This window comes from Python bivittatus, unplaced genomic scaffold, assembly GCF_059951505.1.
Source record: "Python bivittatus isolate LINGU-HERP-01145 unplaced genomic scaffold, Pbiv_v1 ctg000080_np1212, whole genome shotgun sequence".
Taxonomy (NCBI): Eukaryota; Metazoa; Chordata; class Lepidosauria; order Squamata; family Pythonidae; genus Python; species Python bivittatus.
The window spans coordinates 60643165-60666031 of record NW_028277035.1 but is presented as its reverse complement, the minus strand read 5'-3'; the positions used below and the strand labels follow the sequence as shown (position 1 = coordinate 60666031).

The 22867-nt window shown below is 38.6% G+C and overlaps 1 protein-coding gene across 4 annotated transcripts in view; it reads right to left on the bottom strand.

Moving 5' to 3' along the window:
• FLNB (filamin B) overlaps nt 1-22867 on the bottom strand; it is a 75630-nt gene that overhangs the window by 39313 nt on the left and 13450 nt on the right. For all 4 annotated transcript variants that reach the window (XM_007425250.3, XM_088134230.1, XM_007425251.3 and 1 more), the window contains exons 2-8: nt 9314-9562; nt 8508-8605; nt 7514-7661; nt 6091-6209; nt 4980-5057; nt 3684-3846; nt 2043-2240 (exon numbers count right to left, since the gene is read on the bottom strand). In XM_007425250.3, the coding sequence (XP_007425312.2) occupies nt 2043-2240; nt 3684-3846; nt 4980-5057; nt 6091-6209; nt 7514-7661; nt 8508-8605; nt 9314-9562 (1053 nt within the window). The remainder of the gene's footprint in view (nt 1-2042; nt 2241-3683; nt 3847-4979; nt 5058-6090; nt 6210-7513; nt 7662-8507; nt 8606-9313; nt 9563-22867) is intronic.

The window sequence follows — 22867 nt, the reverse complement described above, 5'->3', positions numbered from 1 at the left end:
TAGTTTAACCAAGCCAGGCTGGAACAGCTTCTCTCAGCTTCCTTTTAGATGGATAAGATTTTACATGAAATGCAAAACCTGAATGCCATTTTGTAGTCTTAAGAAGCAAGACTGTTCTTGGTTAAAGCCTTTACTTTGTACAAACACAAATAAACTGCGTATTAATAAGCCTTTTGTCAATGGTTGCTGCAGAACAGCTTTGGATTTGAAAACAGTAAAAGGTAACCAAAGATTCTCATTTCCAAAGCTCCAAACTTAGAAGACATGAAGCTTTCTAGGTTAAACAAATTTTCAGAAGCAGTTTCAAGTGTGCTGGAGGAGGAGAGGAAGAAGAGAAGAAAGAAAGCACAACAGAGTAAAAGAGTTCCATACAGACACTGCATCTTGAATTTGGAGATGGCTCGCTGTGCTGATTTTGATATTGTCCCTATATGCCATGCTGAAGAACAGGCAATCATTGTAGATGCATGATTTATTAGAACGTGAATCAAGTGACATTAACCAACTAATCCAGACAAGCACACCAGAGATGGGTTTGAAACAGGAAACATAATGAGGTGGGAAAGAAACATGCAAAATGCGCTTCAAATATCCCTAGATATAGTGGAACAGTTAACAGCAGACAGAAACTTTAGGGGAGATGGAAGCCAGCTTAGAAGAGACCAACCCAGGGGCATTTTAGGACAGGGGGCACATTTAAGATGTTGAGGACATATGACAGATGTTCCAACAAAGCAGTTCCATGGGAAAGGCTTGTCTGGTACATGATTACGATGGATGCATGGCTGCCCACAAAACTCCTAAATAGATGAGATTATTCCCGGTAAACTCTTCTTGATCCCAAGATGTTTTCTGGTACTCCAGGTTACTTTTTCCTAGGTAGGTGTGCATACTTCTAAACATAGTACTTGGCTGCAGTTAACAACCATTTTTACTTCTTGTAAGAATGCCCCAAAAAGCCACAGCTAAAAGCTGATTCATTGCTTGCAGAACATGCCAGCTTCCCATTTATTTATTATTTTTATTTAAAACAAACAATTAAAAAATCAGGAGACAAAGAATCTGGCAGGCACTATACTGCTTCTCTCTGGCTTAAGTTATGAACTTGCTTATCAGCAATTGTCTAACCATGATATTGCAGCTCTTCTAAACATATCCCAGGCATCCTGCAATAGCTCAATTCAGCACATATCATTCTGCAATCAGTCCATTTCTTTGAAGGTGTAATAGTTTACTCCACAGCAACTGCTCTGTCCATGCATGTACAGCACTTCACTTTCCCTAAACATTTTTCTATGTGCATTAGCTGTCTGCTCACTCTAGCAAAATGAAGATACGAACAGCAAGCTGAAGTTTGAGTCCAATTGACAATTTTCTACTTTCAAGTCTCCTGCAACCAAGTTGCTTACTTGTGGTAAGGCAGTCTAACATCCTGCAAGACTGCTTTGCAGATACTCCCTAAGTCTGAGAAACTGCTTGCAACATTTCTGAACAATATCTTTAAATTGCTAACTTGCAAAATAGGTCTCCAGGGAGAAAAAAGGCAACACATACACGGTCACCCTGAACACATCTTACCGACAGAGCTTGCCCAACTATGAAGTCAATAGCAGTGAAGTCCAACATCCCACAAATTGAGAGTGGCTCAGGAGAAGGGAGCAGAGGTCTGAAAGCACAGGAGTAGGCAAGGATGGAATAGAAAGCCAGTATCAGTTCAGAAGGGGAGAAAAAGAGTTATGATACAAAAATAAAGAAAATATAGTTGGTTTAGAAATATAGCAAGAAGGTATTCTACTGCAGAAGTGGCAAAAAGAAAAATATGACCATTTAGAATGGCAGACCAATTACATTTAGTTAGTAGCGTAAAAATCAAATTTAGTATTTTAAAGGGTTTTCAAGGATGAATTTAATCACCCTTTACCTAGCCAGAACACTGCTATATTTAAAAGCATCTAACTTTACATTTGTAACTTTTTTTAAAAAAACATTATTTATATAAATGGTAATATGCAAATAATAATACCTCCATTTCTAACACATACCTTCACCAACAAGAATACCCCAAGGACTTTTTGGAACATGCTCTCCAGCAAATACAACTTTTACAGTGTGAGGACCAGCTTGAAGAGGCTTATAAACACAGCGATAAACCTGATTCCCTTTGTCTTCTACCATAACCTCAGCAATGTTTGTTCCTTGAGGATCTTCAACCTCTACACCTATCTCACCAACACCAGCACCTAGAAGAGAGAAGAGATAAGCTCAAAATTTAGCTTCCATAGTTAATCTTTTCAGAATGGCTAGAGGCCAATATGTAGCAGGGACAAGGGAAATGCGTAGTATAACAAAATTGGATATTAATAAAGAGGAGAAAAGCTTTACAGGATTAACAGGATCTTAATATGATGCAATTTTGCCATCAGGGGAATCTGATTTTATTGCAATTTTTCAACACAGTATTTGGCTAAAGCTGTGAAATCTGAAAATAAGAATCAAATTGGCAGAGTTGAAAAATGCTTCCTCCGACTCTAATATCTGAGACAAAAAAGTTAGGATTTTCTTTAAAAAAGATAAAATCCTAGCTTTTTTCAACTAGGTATTTCTAAAATCATTTAGGCCAAAAAGAGTTTGCAACACAGCCTTACAAGACATGCACCCTCATTGGGAAATCTTTGATATCTTTAGCAAAGGAAAGGTAACTACAAATTAAGTTTCCATGCAAAGTTCATCAGCAACAAAACCCCACACCTAGCTACCTCATCATCTGGCAGTCTGTGGAGCAACATTAGCCGAGTCAACAATGGTTGATGCAATTCAAAAGAAAATGGCTACTCCCAATGGAGGAACAGATTGTAAAGATGGCAGAATTAGCAGAAATGGCAAAACTGACCTGCCTGATCAGGGATACAACAATAAGTACTTTTATAAAAGACTGGAAACCCTTTATGGACTTTTTGCTGAAAATGGAAAAAAGTGAAATGGTGATTTCTGGATTTACTGACTGAAAAAAGGAGTTGAATATGGGACAGAAAGAGTCTTTGTAATGTAATCTTAAAGATAGTAAGTTTGTAGCTTCTGCAAAAAAGATCAGAAGTTGTTTCTTTATCTTTTTTCTTTTTCTAACTGTATTGCTTTTTTGCACTTTTTCTTTTATCTTGTTTTTTCTAACTTTTCTTTATATATTTTCATGTTTATTTATCTACGTAAAAGTTTCAATAAAAATCCTATAATATGTAATTATAATAAAAAAAAAAAGGAAAATGGTATAGCACCAATGTATACTAGGTCCATGTAGAGAAGGAAACTAATCCAAAAATTAGCTAGTTTGCCATTTTTTACCTGTGATTTTCTGGTGAAAGGTTTAGATAAAATGTTTAATTTAAAGTAGAATGCAGAATCCATGACCTCTAAACCCCTGGCTATCTTCTCCAGGTCCCCTGCAAATGTTCTGCCAAACTGTAGTTTTCAGTGTGACCGTATTAAGTAAATAGTGAACAGCCTTATTAACTGTATCTAATTTGTTAGGATAGAATTTTAATTTCCACGAAAATCTTGGCTGTATCATCTTCAAATGTGCAACGCGAAAGGTTCAGAGACCAAGCAATCTCAGTCTACTACAGCTTACTACAGTGTTGCATTATATACAGTAAAAAAAACCTACAATTTTGTTTAGCCCATCTTACCTGCTGTGTAAATGTCAAAGTAAGTAGATTTATTAGCTATATTTCCTGTTATTTCCAAGCCTGGACCTTTGGCTGTTACTTTACTGGCATCTCCCTGGGCTTTATCAACATTTACTTCAAAGGGACTCTTTGAAATATGCTGGCCAGCAAACAGAACTGTAACCTAAAAAATAAAGTAACAGTATTCGCATTAGATACCAGAGACTACTGCAATGCATTTACATAGGGCTATATTTGTAGAATTGATGCAAAATGTGACAGCCCACCTCCAGGCCACTGAAAGTTGCTACAGTCATACAGCATATGAGTATCTTCAAAACCATCTCTTTCCAGTAGAACCAGCCCATCCAGATTGCTTATCTTGAGAAGACATGTTTAAGACATTCAAGAGGCTAGTGGGGAGGAGGTGGGAGACAGTGTTTCTCTGCTGAGGCCCCTTCTGCTTAGAAGAGCCTCCTCCCTGAGGTTTGGCTGATGCCCGTTCTCCTGTCTTTTAGAAAGATAATGAAAACTTTGCCTCTGGAGGGTGATTGTCGTCAGTAGAATGGTCACCACTGGGAGGAAAATAACTGAGTTAAGGAAGCAGCAACATGGTGCTTTGGAGTGGGCATAGGGATGCTGCTGGAGGCTCCTTAACTCAAATGTGCATTTTCTTGGGATCACATGGCTACAATGTAATCCTGGGCAAAGACACCACTTCTTCAAGGATGAATTAACAGATGCAATGCACACCCATGCCTCCTCCAAAGCAGATTTTTGGGTATGGATCTGAAGCACTGCAAAACCTATATCAAGATTGACAGTTTTTGCCTAGGAGTCACCAAAAGTCCCTAAAGATACTTTCTTCATTCCAGACAGAGACTAGCAATCTGAAACCTCTTTGATTTAACGCAATGGAAAATATACACTTCAAATTTTATAGAAAACTAGTGCAAAAAGTGAGTTTTACTTGACTGATTGGAGAATTTTTTCCCTCATCAGTCAGGTTAAATTAAGTGGGTGAGGTGAATCTAAACAAATCCAAACTCTTCACAATTTATTTGGACCAAATTTCAGGAAGCCCCAAAAGTACGAGATTTTTGCCTCCATGAGATGCTTCATAAGAATTGGTAGATCAAACAATCAGAATGCTGGGGTGGCAAATGTATACTGTAGAAGATGGAGTTGTTGTGAACAATGACAACTATTGCTGTAGCTACCCTAGTCTGAAGATACTACAATCCTACGTTTACAAAAGCATTTCTCAGTTCAGTTCTAGTTCTCTTCCCCACACATAAAATCGTCAGACTGTCTTACCTTGTGAAGACCTGTAACTTTTGGCAGGTATTGAACAGCAAATGTCTTGTTCTTGTCATTGTCAGGCGTCACTTTGGCCTAAAAAAGAACATTACCCCAATATTTTCACTAAGAATTTCCAATCATTTCCTGGCATCTAAGCTTAAAATAGCATCTGGGGAAAAATGCTCCTCCACAAGAAAAGTTTGTTTCTTACAGTTTCTTGTTAGTGCAGCATTACAGAAGACAGCCATAAAATAGCCACTCTTAAGTTCCTAGTTAGGAAACGTAATACTGTCCTTGTAATGCAACAGCACTGCAAAATTTATTTACTGGATTTATACTCCAAATTCCACCAAAAATGCTGCTCAGAGCAGCTAATAAAAGTAACAGAATTATAATCAAACATGCAAATCAAACCTAATGGAATTTTAAATCCACCAATAAAGAGTATGTAACTCCCCTTAGCAGACAAGTCAATCTACACATCAAAAGTCTATCTAAATAAATATGATTTTGCCTACCAGCAAAAGGGTAACAAAGGAAGTTAGCCCTCCTATTTTAAAACCTAAATGGCTTAGGACCTAACTGTCTGAACAAAAACCTCTTACATTATAGAACATGTCTAGAGGTTAAAATCAATAGCTGAAAATGTCCCTATAGTTTGTTTAGTACATGGAAAAGGCTGTGATCAATCAACTTTCCCTGCAAAACTCACAGGATGTCAAGGGCAGTCTTTGGGAGATGCATTCAGTCCCCAGTCTCTCTGCCTTTAGAAGAACAGCCAAAGCATCTCTTTTTCCATTATTTTAATTGTTAATTTTCATACTGAGTTACTGCATCTTCCTCTATTTTTGATATATTGTACTCTAATTGTTTAGCTGCTCTAATAATCAGTTGAACAGAAAACTGGTATAAAAACTGAATGAATAATTAGCTTAGTACCTGAACTTCTAAACTGGAGATGCCAAGGAATGGATTCCAGTGCTTATGTATGTGCTATATTTGTCAAACTGCGGTCCCATGAAATTCATTCTAAATGAGGACACTCATGCAAGAGTATCATTTTCAATTATGAGAGAACAGCCCTAAGTAATTGTCCATTCTACCCAAGACCTCTCAATATGCATACCTCTTCTCTGTTTCCTTCTGGATCTTCTACAAAAACCATTACTTCACCTTGACCAGCACTTATAGTATCGACTGTGAAGTTGGCAGGTTGCTTGACCATATTTCCTTGAGGTTCAATTCCTGTAAACACATAGAAAACCATGCTCAGAAGGTATAAAGGTATTCATTTACTAAATCTTGATATGTTCTCAGACTTAACACTGAATTAAATTATAACTAACCACCACTGGCAGATAAATTTATGGATGTGATTTAAGTTTCCTTAAATCATCCAAGATAGTGACCAGCAGTCCCATAAACCTGGCCTTGCAATGTTCCTTTACTCCTGAACCAGTAATCCCCATTGTTCTAATGTTTTCTTCTCCCTCATATATCTATGAATTTTATAAAAACAAATATTATACAGCTCTCTCCTACACACTCTTTAGTGTGCATAAATACAAAAGATAGAGCATAACTAGCACAAGAATGACTGCTGAAAATATTAATATAATTTGAAGTTGACATGCTCCTAACACCCACAGATTCTGATAGCTTTGTTTCTGAAAGCAGACATGTTTCCATTATCTTGGAATTACTCTATCTTCAAGAAATCTTGTTTTTCTCCAGTGAGACCTTTGTCCACTATTCTTTCCATTGTTTTGAGGATTTAAATGATCCTCCAAACAAACCACCCAAAAGATCAGTTGATGGAAAGCTGAATCAGTCCAGGAGCTCCCCTAGATTTAAAAAAAGTCCAGCAAATTTACTTAAAACCAGCTTATATTATACATTTTCCCAGCACTGCGTATGTGTGTGTATATTTTAAGAAAAGCTTTCCATAGGGTGATGTGATCTTGCTTCAAGTAATATCTGTGATTTAACTGTTTCCATGTTTTCAATTACTTTTTCAAGCTAGTTACATCTACCTGACAGTGATGGAATATAAAGGTCTAGGGGCATGGACAATAAACTGCTCAGGAATATGGTGCAGAGAAATATTACAGATACATAAAAAAAAAAAAAAAAAGCCTTGCTGAACTGGTTCTCACAGGATTGGGGAATTCATATGAAAGTAGGAGTGGCTTTTGGACAATTTCCACATTTCTGAATGTTAGCAGCGCACCAAATGAACGCAGTGAAATATGGACGCTTGGCTGCATAGCAAGAAGCAACTAGCTTTTCCATCAGAATTATAAATATACCAAAGTGTTATATATTTATTATTTAAATTTATTATGGCCAACCAACTCCAATGAACTTTGGGCAGTGCACCAAACCAAAAAAAAAAAAATCCATAAAAAAGAGATAAAACCTAAAACCACACAGACAGCCTCAAGTAAAACAAACAATGACACATATCAAACAAAACAAAATAGGGCCCCCAAAAACAACAGTACATTAACCCCGGCCTGGGACCCAAGCCAGGTTACTTAAGACCTTACCTTTGCCATATGCTCTTGCCTTTTTTGGATTAAGTTTAGGTTTCAAAGGAGCACCTGGTTTCAGCTTTGCTTTGGGGAACTGTGACAAATAGGTCATTACAGAGTGTTCATCCACATCAGGATGTATGATTTCTTCAGGAGTGATGACCTAGAAAACCATTACAGGACAGTGTCAAATGTGCCTTCACCTTCTTTGCTGACATTCCTGTCCTTTTAACTGTTTGCCTAGGTTTGGGACTACAGTTAACAGAAAGCATTAATAAGAGCAAGTAGCCTTTTCAAAAAGGTACATCATGTTCTAATCTACCGACAAAATAATACTATTACTGCAGCCAAAAGGAAAATTTAGTAAGTTTTAGCATTATACGTTTCTAATAACCCATTGCTTGAGGAAGTTCAATGTAATATTCTGCTGGTTTCCACATATGTTAAGTCTATCATCTTCTTCAGATAGCTCCCTTCCTCCCAGAAAAAGTCATCTATAAACGGCATGTTCTGAAATGCATATAAGAACATAGAGAGCCTTTAACCTGCTTGTACATCTCATCCAGGTGCCATTTAGACATGTTGGATTACAGCGCCAACATTTCCAGTCATCAGGGCCAGATTTCAACAACAGAAAGAATTTGGGCAGCTCTGTAGGTATTAAGATTGATATGCTGTGATGCAACTGAACCCTTTTAAGAACATAATCAATCTGAATTTTTGACAAAGCCAAAATGAAATGTCAGTTAAAAATGGAACAGGTACTATTTGTGAAAGAAAAATTTGATTATATTTGAATTCGGAGGCTTCATTTTTCAATCATCAAAAGAAGCTTTCACAGAGTAGCCACTTCTATTTCATGCAGGAAGCACATTATTTGCACAAACACATTACTGGATTAGTCACATTCCATATTCTGACAGATATTGTTCCTAAACATTAATCAACTGTGGCTGTTCTGTTTATAGGCTACACCTTGGATATACTGAAGCCTCTCCCTTCTCCATACCTGAGGGACACCTAACCAGTCATCTGCTTGCTGCATAGCTTCACGAGCATTATTAACAGGCTTCTTAGGATCCCAACTTTCCCAGTCTGGGCAGAGACCTGAAGATAGGAATTAGGGAAAAGTTAAATCTCTGTCGTTAAAGAAGCATGAACAATACTTCATCCTAAACTAGAAAGTGGAGGTTGGCAGCCAAAGTTTTCAGTTACAGACCAAAGCCCAAAACCCACCCACCCCACTTTGGGGTCGGGGGAAGAATTGCTTTGACAATGCATATAACAAGTCTAAAAATTCCAAAGTTGGCTGGTTTGCAAGAAATTCTGATTTTGGTGGCAACCAGTACAGCCACTAATTGCTGTAGCTCTTATCAAGCTTAGTAAGGAATACAATTTACATCACAGTTAAAACAAGCTCTGGAGTCTCATTCCAGGACCATATGTAACTCTCAAGCTTTATTTATTTATTTGTTTGTTTGTTTATTTATTTATTTATGGTGGTCCCCAAAGAACCTTCCAAACCCAGCTGTCAAACATCGACAGGATGGTTCCCTATTATTTTGGGACAGAAAAATCAAACAGTTGTGTACATCCTAAAACTGTCTCCCTTTTAAAAAAAAATCTGTGAAGTCAAACACCAACACTCTGCACAAAACATTTCTGCTCACATAGCACTACCCAATGTCACCCACAGCTCCCACCCTACAAAATACTGAATGCAAGTGCAGGATACAAAAAGGTTACTGTATTCATGTCCAAAGCTCTGGGTTATTGCTCTAGGCAATGTAAAAGGAAAGATCGCAGGAGGCTTACCTGGAGCACAGCTGTCAACCAGGGCACCTAGTGCTTTGCCATCTTGCCAATTTTGGTTGAAGTTTGTTATTGGGAGATATGGAATTTTGTTCTGAATCCATCCCAAGAGTCTCTGTTTAGGTGTTTGTTTCTTGGCATCATCATCTCCTTCATCTTCCCACACCGGCATAGAGATTGAATAATGGAGGATAAGGGTCCATACTAACCCTAGGATTAGCTTCAAGTTTCCATCAACAATAGCTTTACTATCTGAAAGGAGGAAAAGAGAATTGCCATTCAAACAACCACTAAGTGTCAAGTTTATGCGTGAAAGAAGGTATTTAGTCTTCTATAATGAATCACAGTCAGGAGCTTGGATTTCCAATGTGTGCACGGGGACATCAACGTGACCATAAACTCATTTCTTGGCATCTGTCAAATCTCCATATCCATCTGATTTTATTTCCAATTACTTAACTAAAATTATAAGGAAAGATAGTACACTGCAAAGCCAAGCACCAGTCTCAAGCATAACCTTTATTTCTAAGAATAAATATGACATGGAGGCTTTCTTAGAAAATAAAAAATATAGTTTGCAGCCCAATGCTTTTTCTGGCTTCCTGCCTAAAACAAAAGACATAGTTAAGCCAAGTTAATGGAGAGGATTATGAAGAGGATGAAGAGCAACTTTATTATGAAGATATTTTGGGACTGGCCTGCCCTCCATGGCATCTACTACAATCTCTCAATAAGCTAAATGTGCCCACTAACCCAGAACAGTTGGCAACTCCTTTGATTCAGGTTAGCTCCAGGCAGGCAATGAGGCTACAAATTTTAAGCCCATTATCATCTCAGTAGAAAGTATATTGAGGATCTACTGACAATTTCTAAGTAATCTGCAAAATCTGCATCCTGACCTCAGTTGATGGATATCAGGGCTGCAGTGAAACACAAAGTAGATTCCATAAATCTAAAGCCTGCCCAGCCTGAACTCTGTTCATGATTCAAACAGCATCAGATATATCATCCTTAGTCCAATATCTTTTCTCAGAGGACAGGATAGAATATTTGTATAGCTTCATTACACAGTCATGGTAGTGACAGCGGGCAGTAAGATAAGCCTATGTTTTTGACAAATACCCAAAAAAGAAAGAAAATATTTACTATCATTCTTCCTCAAGAATGAATTGTTCTTGAGGTTTAATGTTTCACCCATCTTCCTAGAGGCTCTGGCTTAATATTTAACTGAGCAGGAAGCAGATTGCAAGCCAAAGGGATGAGGTTGAAGAACTGGATCACAGATCTTGAGAGGGTCCTCTAGCACTCTGTGCTTAAGTATTCCAATGGCTGGCTAGTAACACCAAGCAATTCCCCTTCTGTCAGATTACAATTCTGTTTTGATTTAAATAGTGGATTTTTGTAGGCAAGAATGATTCTTGTGCTTCATAGGAACAATGAAGATTATAAATCACTGCATCTAAGGATTAAACACAATCTATCACGCAAGAGTCTGAAGCATTTGTTTTTCAGTTCATGCCAAAGCAGTTATCTCACAGACCCACAAACTACATTTCGGTTTTAACCCAAGGTTTTGAAATTTAATTACAGATTTCAGGGAAAAAAGTTTGCACAAAATGCTGTTATGAAATAAATGCTTAAAATAGCATAATTCCTAGAGTCTGAGCAGAAGAATTCTTCTACTTGCTTAAAACTACCAGCAGAACTTCCTTAACCAATTGTTTAGGAACAAAGACAGTGAAGTCATACTCAAATAAAAACCTAAGCCAAGACCTAAGACCATCTAGCATTTGGTTTCTCATGGTGTCCAACCTCTGGGATGCTTGCAGTCACTGTTGTTCCTTGCACAAACTATTGGAAGCATGCCACCTTCAACCTAGAGGTAACCCCAATTCTTCAAAACCTTTGGTAAGACCTCATAATACAGACCTCATAAAGACCTCAACTCCCCTTTAAAGCCATCCAAGGTAGCAGCCGTCACTATGCCTTGTGCTAATGAATTCCTGAGGTTAATTATGCACTGTGTAAAGATGTATAGTATTTAGATTAGATCGCTAATATTTACCTATATTAACTAGCACTAGCTCTGAAAGGATCTATATACTATTAAAACTCTTGTGTCTGTAACCTTCAACTGGGTGAAACGATGAGTCATAGGGCAACAATTTTTGAACCAAGGTACCTCAAATGGGCTAACTTACAGAATGCGTCCAAAATTCAGGACCTGTTACTTCCATGGGACTGAAATTTGGGAAATTTTTGGCTGCTTAGCACTGCTGTGCTGCCGCACTGCCATGGTCAGCCCAAGTCACATGATGTTCATGGGTGTATCCACCTCTTTCCCACCTCCCTCTATCCCCAGTACCCAATCGGCTGGCAGCAAGGCCTGATAGGTGAGTGGTGATTGGCTGTTTTGGAAATGAGGCAGAAATCTGAAATCTCATAACGGCCAGAAATGGCTGACGCTTCGGCGGTTCGAGTCCAGCCTTTGCGCTAAACAGGGTGAGCTCCTATTTCCTCCCCAGTTCCTGTCAACCCAACAGGTCGAAAACTCACGTGAGTAGATAAATGGGTACTCTCACTCCGGTGGGAGGAAAAATGCTGGCAGCGCTTGCACGGGAGTTGGGAGCAGTTGCCGGTAAGCGCGAAACCACGCTCGCCCGAAAAGGGCCCGAAGCAACAGAAACCCCGCCTCCTGCGCTCGCCAGCTGGGCTCTGCTCTAGGAAGGAGGCTCTGGCAAACCACTTCCGAAACAATTGCCTTGAAAACTGCAAGGACTCGTCCAAGCAGTCACTGCAGGGTCAGTAATGACTGAGCGCAGACAAAAAAAAAAAACAGCTGTGGGTGTTGAGGTTTGGTAGCCATGGTCTGACTTGTTCAGAGGAATCAATGCAATGACAAACAGTAGTGATGATAGCAAGTCTCCTTGAAAGATTCCTCTCTTGATATTAACTTCTCCCAGTCTATCACCATTGACCAGCAGCTGTGTCTTCCATTGTGTCATTGATCTTTGCATAAAGCTTCTGATGTTTCTACTGACTTCTGTTATTTCTAGGCACTTGATTATCCAGTCATGTGGCAGGGAGTTGAATGCCTTCTTTTAATCAATCCAAGCTACATTAAAGTTGGTCTTCCTTTTCTTGCAGTTTACCAAAATCATCTTGTCAATTAGAAGCTGATCTTTTGTCCCTCTGCTGTTTGGGCAATTTCCTTTCTGCTGAGATGGAAAGAGCTTGTTTTCAACTAGATGCTATTGGACTGTATCAACTACAACACCAGTTAGCAATTTGAAAGTTGTTGGTAAACAGGTAATTGGCCTGTAGTTGCCTAGTGCTGCCCTTTTGTTGGATCTTTCATTATCAGGTAGGTTTTGCCAGATGTTAACCAATCTTCAATTTCACCTCCTTGCAGTAAGTTGTTAAGCTGCTTGGCAACAAGTGGGTACAGACCAGTCAGATGTTTCAACCAAAACCATACACTTCATCTTCACCTGGTGCTGACCAATTTTTAATCTTCTTTGCCCTTTTCTCCACTATTTCTGTTATTACAAGTTCTTTCATTTCAGCTTCTTTTTTATTCTTATCCACCTCCTTTATCCAAGCTGCATTCTTGTTGTATTTCTTTGGGTTGTCCCACAGCTGGACCCAGAACTGCAGTGTTTCTTCTTAGTCAGGTATTGACTGGTTCATTGCAGTCTCTCTGTTGATGGATTGGCAGAATCATTGTTGTTGCTGCTGTTATTATTATTATAAAGTTCAAAACTGCTGACTAGACAACTCTGGGTGGCTTATAAATAAAGAAGGAAAAAGATACATATAGAAAGAAGAACATGGCTGACCAGAACAGCATACATCCAATCTTAAATTAAGCAAAACTAAATTAACTAGACATATGTGTCTAAATACATTATAGAAATATAAAGGACTAAACAAAAGCAGGTATTACACACAGCAACTTTTCATCTCCATTGGTTTAGTCGGGCTACTGCTTATTTTACCTCTATTTGAAAAAAATCACTTCAAATGTTTTCTCCATCTATCACTTGACTCTCAGAAGAAAAAAAAATGAAAAAGTTTCAAGCTAGAAATTCCATAATGGCCATTACCCACATCTATACTGGCCACTTCAGCTTTAGTGAAATAGAAAGCAAATATATCAGTGTGCCTAACAGACATTTTGGTGGCCAGTTGGATTTGGAAAGTTAGCTAACCCACAATTAATCTTGGTGCATGACCCAATTACTGTTGTTAGATAATAAGCACACTTAAAGTGCAGTAACAACAACAACAACAACAAATCTAGAAAACTAAGAACTGAATGCAAAACTCAAATCTGGCTACTGTAGTTAATAGGACTGAGCAATGCTAAGTTTTGATTATGAAGAAGTGTTTCAGGATACATGGGAGTACAAATGCACCATCTGACTTTGATTCACTAAGCCAACTATGTATCCTAGAAAAAGACACAACTGCTTTAATGAGTAATGAACAGGAGCTGTATTTGCATTCATGCTATCTGAAGCACTTCTTCTAAATCAAATCCAAAGCATTCCACAGCTCTAATAATTAAATACCTTATAAAGCAACTTGCAATGAACAAGCATTGTGTGGAAAGAAGTCCACAGGTATTTGGTTATACAAACAAATTCTTTTCCTGGAATCATGCAACACTAAGCAACAAGGTTTATCTGGCTTAATTTGAGGTGCAAGATGTGTTTGGTTTAAAGAGCTGCCACCAGATGTATGTCCATGTACACGCTAAAGTCCTTTTTTTCTTTCAAATCAAACATGCTACACAATCTTACCAGGCCTGACCTATTTACTAACTCTTCACCTGTGTCCAGGTGAAGTGATCCAGATGTTGCCACCTGCAGGCTTTATTTTCCAGGTGAGGCAAAGAGCTAGACCGTTACAATGCAGGCAGACTGCAGCTAAGAGTTCAGCAATAAGCAAGATTCAATCTACACTTCTTCCATTCCAGGCAATAATTTAATGTTACTGTAATGGCTTTGATCTGTTGCCTAGTCAATTAAGAGTGTAATTTGCACCCAAACACTGTCATTGTTAATTGTAATCTTAAATTGCTTAAGCAAGTGAACTATTAGTCTCAAGTTATTAAGACCTAAGGCCTGAGGAACAAGGTTTAACTATATTGCAATATTTAATAGTAGATGCAAAAGTATGTTTACAGGGCAGACATTTATCTCCTGGAGATGAAATGCCCCTTGTGGCTGCATCTTGGACTTTAATACAGTATTGTAAAACCTTAAACATGCCAGATTACAAAAGCAATTGCTTAACAGCCAAAACATACTTTTAAAGTAAAGAGACTGTGACAATTTCCACCCACAAACTGAACTTGCACAACACCACGATCCTGCTAGAATTCTATAATTTAATGAACTGTTGCAAAGTGTAAGCATTCATTTCACATTAGGAGAAATGGCCAAGAGGAGGAAGAAATGGTGTGGCAAACCATTCAGAGACACTTCAGCATAAGAGAACCCCAGTGTATGGTTTGCTCAGGCCCTCCTGAAGACTGCCTTAAATGTGAACGCATTTTTTTTTTTTTTTTTACAGAAGTTAATGAAATACTAGGAAGTAAGTTATGGATTTTTACCTCCTTACTTAATTTGAAATAACACTGTGTCAGAGCAGATTGCATAGAAATGTTACAGGAAGAATTATAATTGAAGCATAAAATATTCTTAAACACTACAGTAGATTTCTTTGGTCAAAGCAGAGGCAGGAAAACTTTCAGAAATCAAGGGATACATTTCCCCCTCACAATTTTCCAACCTAAAAAAACCCCAGATAGTGGTGGCATAAATATGTTACAGGGAAAGGGGTGGGGTGGAATTTCCATCCCTTTCATACTGGCAGGATTGGTCCCATCCAGCACTAACCGAACCCCATGAAATAGATATTTTAATCTACCTATTCTGGGGGTTTTATTTTTCAGTGAACATTTTTCAGTGAATATATCAAAAATCAACAGTGGGGTGGGGGGTGGGGGGAGGCAGGTCCTAAGACTACAGATGTGGGCTAATTGTTCCCCACGCCCAGTTTAGAGACATGAACTATGGACAGTGGTTTAGCTTATGTTATGAGCTACGTGAGCCATTGGGCTAGTACAGGCCTGTACAACATACCACCCGCGGGTTACATGCAGCCCACCAAGCGGCCTTGTGTGGACTGTCATTTTCTAAAAATAAATTCACTGCCATCAGGAAGGACCAGCCACTGCCACCCCACACAAAACATACGCTGTTGAGTGCCTCCAACACTGCTGCTGCTCCACCAGCCACCAAACACCTGATGGTGCGCCAGGTATTTCTCTACAGCCCAAGATGATTTTTATCATTGTGGTCCTTTCCCCTCTACAAGCTGTGCTGTTGTGCAGGCCTGGTCTACTGGTTAAAGTGCTGGATTAGAATCTGGGAGACCACGAACTGTAGTCTGCTTTAGGCACAAAAGCCAGCTGGTTGACTTAGGACTACTGCAGTCACTCTCTCTCAGTCCTAGGAAGAAGGCACTAGCAAACCACTTCCGAAAAGGTTGCCAAGAAAACTGTACAGACTTGTCCCTGTAGTCACCAGCAGTTGAAGTTGGCTCAGTGGGCCACAACAATGATGTGTAAGAGAAGAGGCTAAGATGGCATGATTTATTTTCAAGATTCCAAACATGGCACACATGTGCCCGCTGACACTCTCCCTGGCACCCACCCACTTCTCTGCCCTTCTCATTACTCTACATTTTAAAAATAAATTGCACATTTTTTTAAAAAAAAGGTAAAAGCTGGCATATTGCAAAGCACCAGTCTAAAGCTTAAATTTCATTTCCAAGCTTTCTTGCAAAACAAAAAATGGAGGGGGGACAGTTGTAGCCCAGTGTTTTGTTTACAAGTGGGCACATTACAGAAGGAGACCAAAGATAAGAATGGACAGCAGGGAACATTGTGTAAAAATGGGCTAGAGAGAGTAGCAAATCAGTTAAAAGGCAGCGATTTACCAAGGTAAGCTTTACATGGCAGTTGTTCTACAAATGAATACCCCCCCCCAGCAGCGTTTTTTGCAAGACTGTCCACAACACATTCACAATATTCCAAATGTGCCCATCAGCACCAAAAGGTTGGGAATCTCTAATTTATTTAGAACATTTATAAAATGCCTCTTCACTCATCAAGCAATTGAGAGGAACGTTTAAATAAAACAGTTATTAAAAAAACTGAAAGTAATAACTGCAAGATAAAACCTGAAGCTGAAATATCAGCATCACTGATCACAAGGGCCTTCATTTTAGCATATTACCCAATCAATGGCAAATGCAATGGTGGGGACTCTATATTATTGGAGGTGGGGATGCCACAGGAGTAGAAATGTGGAGTTATCCAGGAGACTGTTCTGTCTGGTAACACCGTTGTTCCTTATTGCTGCAATTAGTGAATGACTTCAAATACACGGCCAACCTCTTGCTTCCTTCACTTTCAAATGCCAGCTCTAAAAAAAAGTGTGGAATTAGGGCTTACAGTTATTTGTTCCAATACAACTTTGGATATTTTCCAAGCTTTGGAAAACTGAGACACTTTTGACAGTAGCAATATTTTGTTCAACTTCTAACCCATTATAAGTTCCATTTGATTAATCAATATTGAGAGTCAGCAAACCCGTAAGGAGATACTCACACTTTTGAAAATTAGTTGCATCCCAGAGACCTATGTTAAATATTTACTAAGGAAAAAGTCCCTTGTAGAAAGATTATTCAGGCTAATTCCTGGCATCTGTAATTCAAATTGCTCTTTTACTACACACACACAAAGTTGTCTGGGACTTTGGAGGTTTTGTGAAAGTTTTTTATTATACCAGAATGCAATCTGCTTTCAAAATCCCCTCAAATGTAACATAAGCTCACTGTCCAACACCACTGGAAATAAAGCTCATGTCCCTGCTTAGTCACGGTGGTGTGAATTGGGACCCAAGGACCCTAACAATGAGCAAACAAGTTTGATGCTTTTTTTTAAACTTTGTCCTGCTTCAATACAAGGAATTTGCAGACAATCAGCGGAAACATGATAAACTGCCATAGTCAGTTCCCTTAGCAACTAGAATACACAGAAGGGCCGTGCTTTTTACTGACATGAGCGAGCAAGAACCACCAAGGAAAGGAGCAAATAAGCAGACCTGCCAGTCCTAGAGAACCAGGTTCAACAGCATGGTTTGCTTATTTATTTATTTTTGTGCCTTTGACTCAGTCTTGACCCTTGGCGACTGCCTGGAGAAACTCATAGTTTTCTTGGCAAGATTTTCTGAAGTGGTTTGCCCTGGCCTTCTTCCTAAGGCTGAGAGAAAGTGACTGGCCCAAAGTCACCCAACTGACAAGATGGAACTCAAACTCGCGGTCTTCTGATTTCCAGTCCAGTGCCTAAACTGACACTCTCTCAATGCTTAATATTGCTAAAAATATTTGAATACTGCTCATATTCAATCTATTATAGGCCTGAAGATATGGTGATAATTAGGATGCAGATTTGAGCTTACAGTATTTTCCCCATTTAATTTGTATTACTTGGCAACATAACTTCTTTAACATGGAAGGGGTGATCAAATCCATCTCACACAAACTTTTCATGGTGGCTAATAGTTTATTTACTTAACAATCTTGTTATCTAGTTTAGGTTGAGATTGTGCATTAATCTTTTACAGAGACATATCAATTATTTATGAAATTTATGCCAAGATATTATACTATTTTGACTCACTTTATGCCAAGCCAGAGCAACAGGGATACGGAACCTGTGACCCTCCAAATGTCGCTAAATTAGAACTTCCAGATAGTCGGAGCTGATGGAAGTTGCAGGTCGGCAATATCTGGGAACTCACAGGACCCTCAACCTTCAATATCGCTTTCAAACTCTTTAGTCATTTGCCAGTGTTACAGTAACACATGCTGGGTTTGCTCAGGGATTAAACAGGGCTTTTTTTTTCAGTAATCTCCTCTGAGAGATTACAAAGGTTCCGAAAATTGAGTGCCCTCCCCACTTGCTTGCTACCTTCTGCAATCTAAATTAGCACAGTATTTTCCTGTAATCACAGTGGGAGCCCTGTGTAACCCCCTGGGTTCTGTGTAATACTTAACCATTCTTAGTTTGTCCAGAAAGAGGAGACCGGGGTGCTGCAAATTGTACATTACTACAGTACTTCATTCAAAAGAAGCTGTAAAAACCCCAATGAAGGATGCAGTTGTTTTGCCAAGAAGCAAATGTAAGGGAGCTGGGCAAAGCAAAGCTCAGGAGTACAACCCTCCCCTCCTTCGTCACTGGCATTCTTTAGTTTTGAAGTGTTGCCTTCTCCCATTACAGCTGCTAATTATGTATCTGCGGTTGTGGATTACATGCTTCATCCCTGAAGTGGTCAACATTAAGGCATGCTTTTTCTTGTGCTGCTTTTTCAAAGTTAGTAATCATTTCAGAAACTGACTAGAAATTACTGTGTGTTTTAAGGGAGAGAGAAGATTTTGTTACCAGTCACAGTGTATGTTCACTTCCACAAAAAATATTCTGTTAAAACCATTATCCTCCATAGGGGAAAATAAATCATGAAATCAATGTGAAGGGGAGTGCTTTATCTTTTATGTTGAAGAAAACTTTACTGAGCTACAGGCAGTCAAGGCCATCTGTAAGCATCAAGTAAAAACAGTTCATGTTCCAAAAATAGGTACTTTTAATTAGCCTGACTGCTAAACTTTTGTGAAATTTTACTTTCAGGTATAAGCTAGCAAAATTATGTTAAATATCTATAAATATAGTTTAGTCTGTATTCAATTTTTTTCAGGTTTACTGGAAATTGTGACATTCCCTATGCAAAACACATCAGATCTTTGTCTTGATGTCCAGGCAACAGTAAATTCTGGGAACTGCAGTCCCAACCCATTTAAAGGGCATCAGATTGGGAAAGGTGGTTCCAGATATTCTATAACAACTTTCCCTTGGACAGTCTTTGCAAGAGGCTTATATTTAACTGCAACCTCTCCCTTATTTACCTGGCATATAACTTAAATAGGAGAGTCTCCAGCTTTGCCACTCTGTAAGACATACATGTAGATTGAATAAAAATCTCAGTACTTCTGAAGAATGACACAAAATGAAGGAATGATGTTCTTCCTTGTACAAACTGGAATCATCCTCTCACTTCATGCTATAGTTTGAAACATTTCAAAGCAAAGCATCATTCAGCTCCAAGAAAAGTTGAACCAGGTGAATGCTTCAGAGGGCTCAGAGGAATGGCAAGTTCTGTCTTGGGCAAAATTCCTTCTGATACATGGAAGGTCTGGACAGAATGCATTTCTCCTCACTGCCACCCACAAACGTGGAGACCAGGAAAACTTTCCCAATGGCAGCCTGAACTGTAAATGTGAAACCCTGCTCAAATATAGAAAAAAAAATCAAAGAAAATAACTTTATGAAATAAGATAGGTCTTCTTGTATTAGTCTAGAGCAGGCCTGCACAACATGCTGAACAGCTATTCAGGGTGCCAGGTATTCCTTTGTCATCTGCTATTTTTAATTTATCAATGTGGTCCTTTCTCCTCTAAAAATTGTGCAGGCCTGGTCTAGAATCACAGGATAAGTCCCCATTCTCATGCCTAACAAGCTATATGCTGTCTGTTACGTTGCTGCCTATAAGTTACCTTACAAAACACATACAGGACCAAAGGATATCCTTGCAATCAGAAGTAGTCTGTAAAACAAGACTAAAACAAAAGAAATACTTCCAGTGTAAATGGTCTATTCTATCTACAAAGATGAATGACACTGAAACCACCTTATATGATGTCATTACAAGCCATGGTATAACATTACAAAATTGAACCATCATGCATATTTAGCTTGTACCACATGGAATAAAAAGAAAGTATCTGGAATCAATTGTTTTTGTTTTTCAATCACTTTGACTAAACCTGACAAACACTAATTCAGCTTCATGAACTATGGTTGAAACTGACTGATTCAAACAAACAATTAATGCAGTTAATTAAGAATAAAAGTGGAAGCTTCCAAATTCTTCATGGTTATGACATCAAGACAGGAGGGGAATAAGCACCATAATTCAAAACTTTACTATGACACCTCCAGGCCTCATAAGTGTTTAAAAATAGGGGCTCTTATATCCATGTGTAACAATTGGAGGGAAGTCTCCAAATTATTGTGTATGAGTTAGCTAAAATCAGAACAAAACTCTGCAACAGAGAAAAACTAACAATGTACTGAACCTGCTGGCAATATTCAATTGGTTTTTCAGCAAGCAATCTAAAGGTGCCTTAAAACAGGGCAGGGCAATCTTTTGATGGCCAACCCTACACTTAATTGAAATCTAAAACAAGTGCTAAACATAGGAAAAGCTTCCATACATTTTTCTGGACCAAAGTCAATTTCATGAAATCTAATTCTGTAATAAATTCATTAGACTTTCAAGTTAACAAGCTAGCAGATGCCTGACTCTGCAGGGTGAAGTTTGTCTTTCAAGAAGGAGGCAGAGATAGATAGATGTTGTGGTCAAGTAATACAAGGAGCCATATGCCAGTTGCCTCATCATGGTTGCAATATACCTACAGCTATTTTGCAAACAGGGAACGTTTGGCTACTCGAAATACACTGCAGAAGTTCAAACTGACAAGAGTTTATAATTATCAGAGATATTTGTAAATTTATGGATAAAGCCTTTACACCCTTTAATTGCTAAAAAGAATATTATGTGTTTAAACTACAGCTATTTTATTACAATTCTAGTTTTTGGAACAAGTGTTAGAAATTCTAGAATTCAACCAAAATCAGCTGTTTGTATTCTGATAATTCTAGCATCTTATTTTAAGATGTTTTAACCATGGAAACACTTTGTATTTGACATGAAAGCATGCTAAACTTACATGATGAAGAGTTTATTTATACAGGATAAGCAATGAATGAAAAATTCTAGTACTTGAGAATTTTACCCAAAACCAGCCTATTTGCTGACTCAGAATAGTAGCATGTAAACAGTAACAGGAAATCCTAAATTTAACAAGACATTTGGGAAGAAGTAGTGTTTGTTAAAGCCAAATGTCTGTTAATCCGAATTTACATAACTGATGTGAAGTATGTCATTTGTGTCAATACATGCCATTTGTTTAACTACATAATTTGTTCAGACTGTTTCCAAAACAATGGACTTTGTCCATTATTTGGGAGTAAAATCTGAACTCATCCTGCCCAAGCCCATAAAATGAGGTTTTACTGGGAACTTTCAATTTCCAGCCTAGATCTGAAACATAACTGGGAATCTACTTTGGGCACAGAGTATTAACCGATCAGCATAAAAATAGACCTGTGAACATAAATTATTTTGCCCTAACCCTGTCCCTAGTTCTGTTACAGGGACTGCCAACCTGTGCCACAAGATCCACAAAAATCTTGTGGCAGACCTCAGCAGGAGCAACAGGACTGATGCGCTGGCCTCGGCAAAGACAGGGCCGTATGTTTGCACCAGATGGTTGAGGCAGATTCACAGCAAGGTTATTTAGATCTGAGAGTAGCTGTCTAACAGAAGTCAACACCTAGCTATGCTTTCTTTTCTAACAAAATTTTGTTATAGTCATCCTATAGAATTTTTGCTTCCATGTACTACTAACACAGAAGTTTCAGCTTTCCAAGCCCTTTCCGCATCCTTAAAGTTTGCTTCAACATGTTTTGGATAAATGACATCACTGACAAACTTGTTATACTGACAATTAAGTCCCAGGAGTGTAGGCCCTCTCTTATACTTCACAAAGCACATTCTTTGTAAGTGAGGTCATCTCTTCTTCCCCATGTATGTGAAAAAAAAAACAGAAGCAGGAGATGAGATCAGTTTGCTTTGTTTCAGCCTTGACTGAAATGATGTCTTCAGAAGCATCTGAAAACTGATGTAAGTATTCCAGTAAGATTTTCTTGGCAGCTATTCTTGCCTATACATGCAAATATGTAGCCTCTTGCTCAAAATTGCTATTCACTTCAAATCAGGCCACCTCAAGTGCTTAGGGATCTTTAATTCTCACCAGGTTTGAGGGGACTCTGGGCAAGATGCCCACAGGCATTCACTACACAAGCAACCACCCTTTAAAAAGATTGCTGCATCTACTGTTCACTCAGCATGTTCAACACAGGGTACTAGGAAACAAAGATGGGAAGTTCATCTTCCTGACTATAAAAATTAAAAGAAAAAAGTGTTTTAGGATTCTGAACTTGTATTCAAACAAGTCCAACTCAAACAGCACCACTGTTTCTCATGATTTCTGCAATTATTTTCAACTCAGAACTTAAATTCAAGATCTCGAAGCACACCATATGCCTTCTTTTCCCTGTCAGGGTGCCTGCCCTCTGGAACACCATCCCACCAAAGATCTGTACAGTTCCCACCCTGATGACATTCCAAAAGTCCCTGAGGACCTGGCTGTTCTACCAGGCCTGGAGCTACTGCGGGTATCAAACCTCTATTACTGTATCTGTTTTTGTTATATTGTATGTTTTATGGACATGCATGGTTC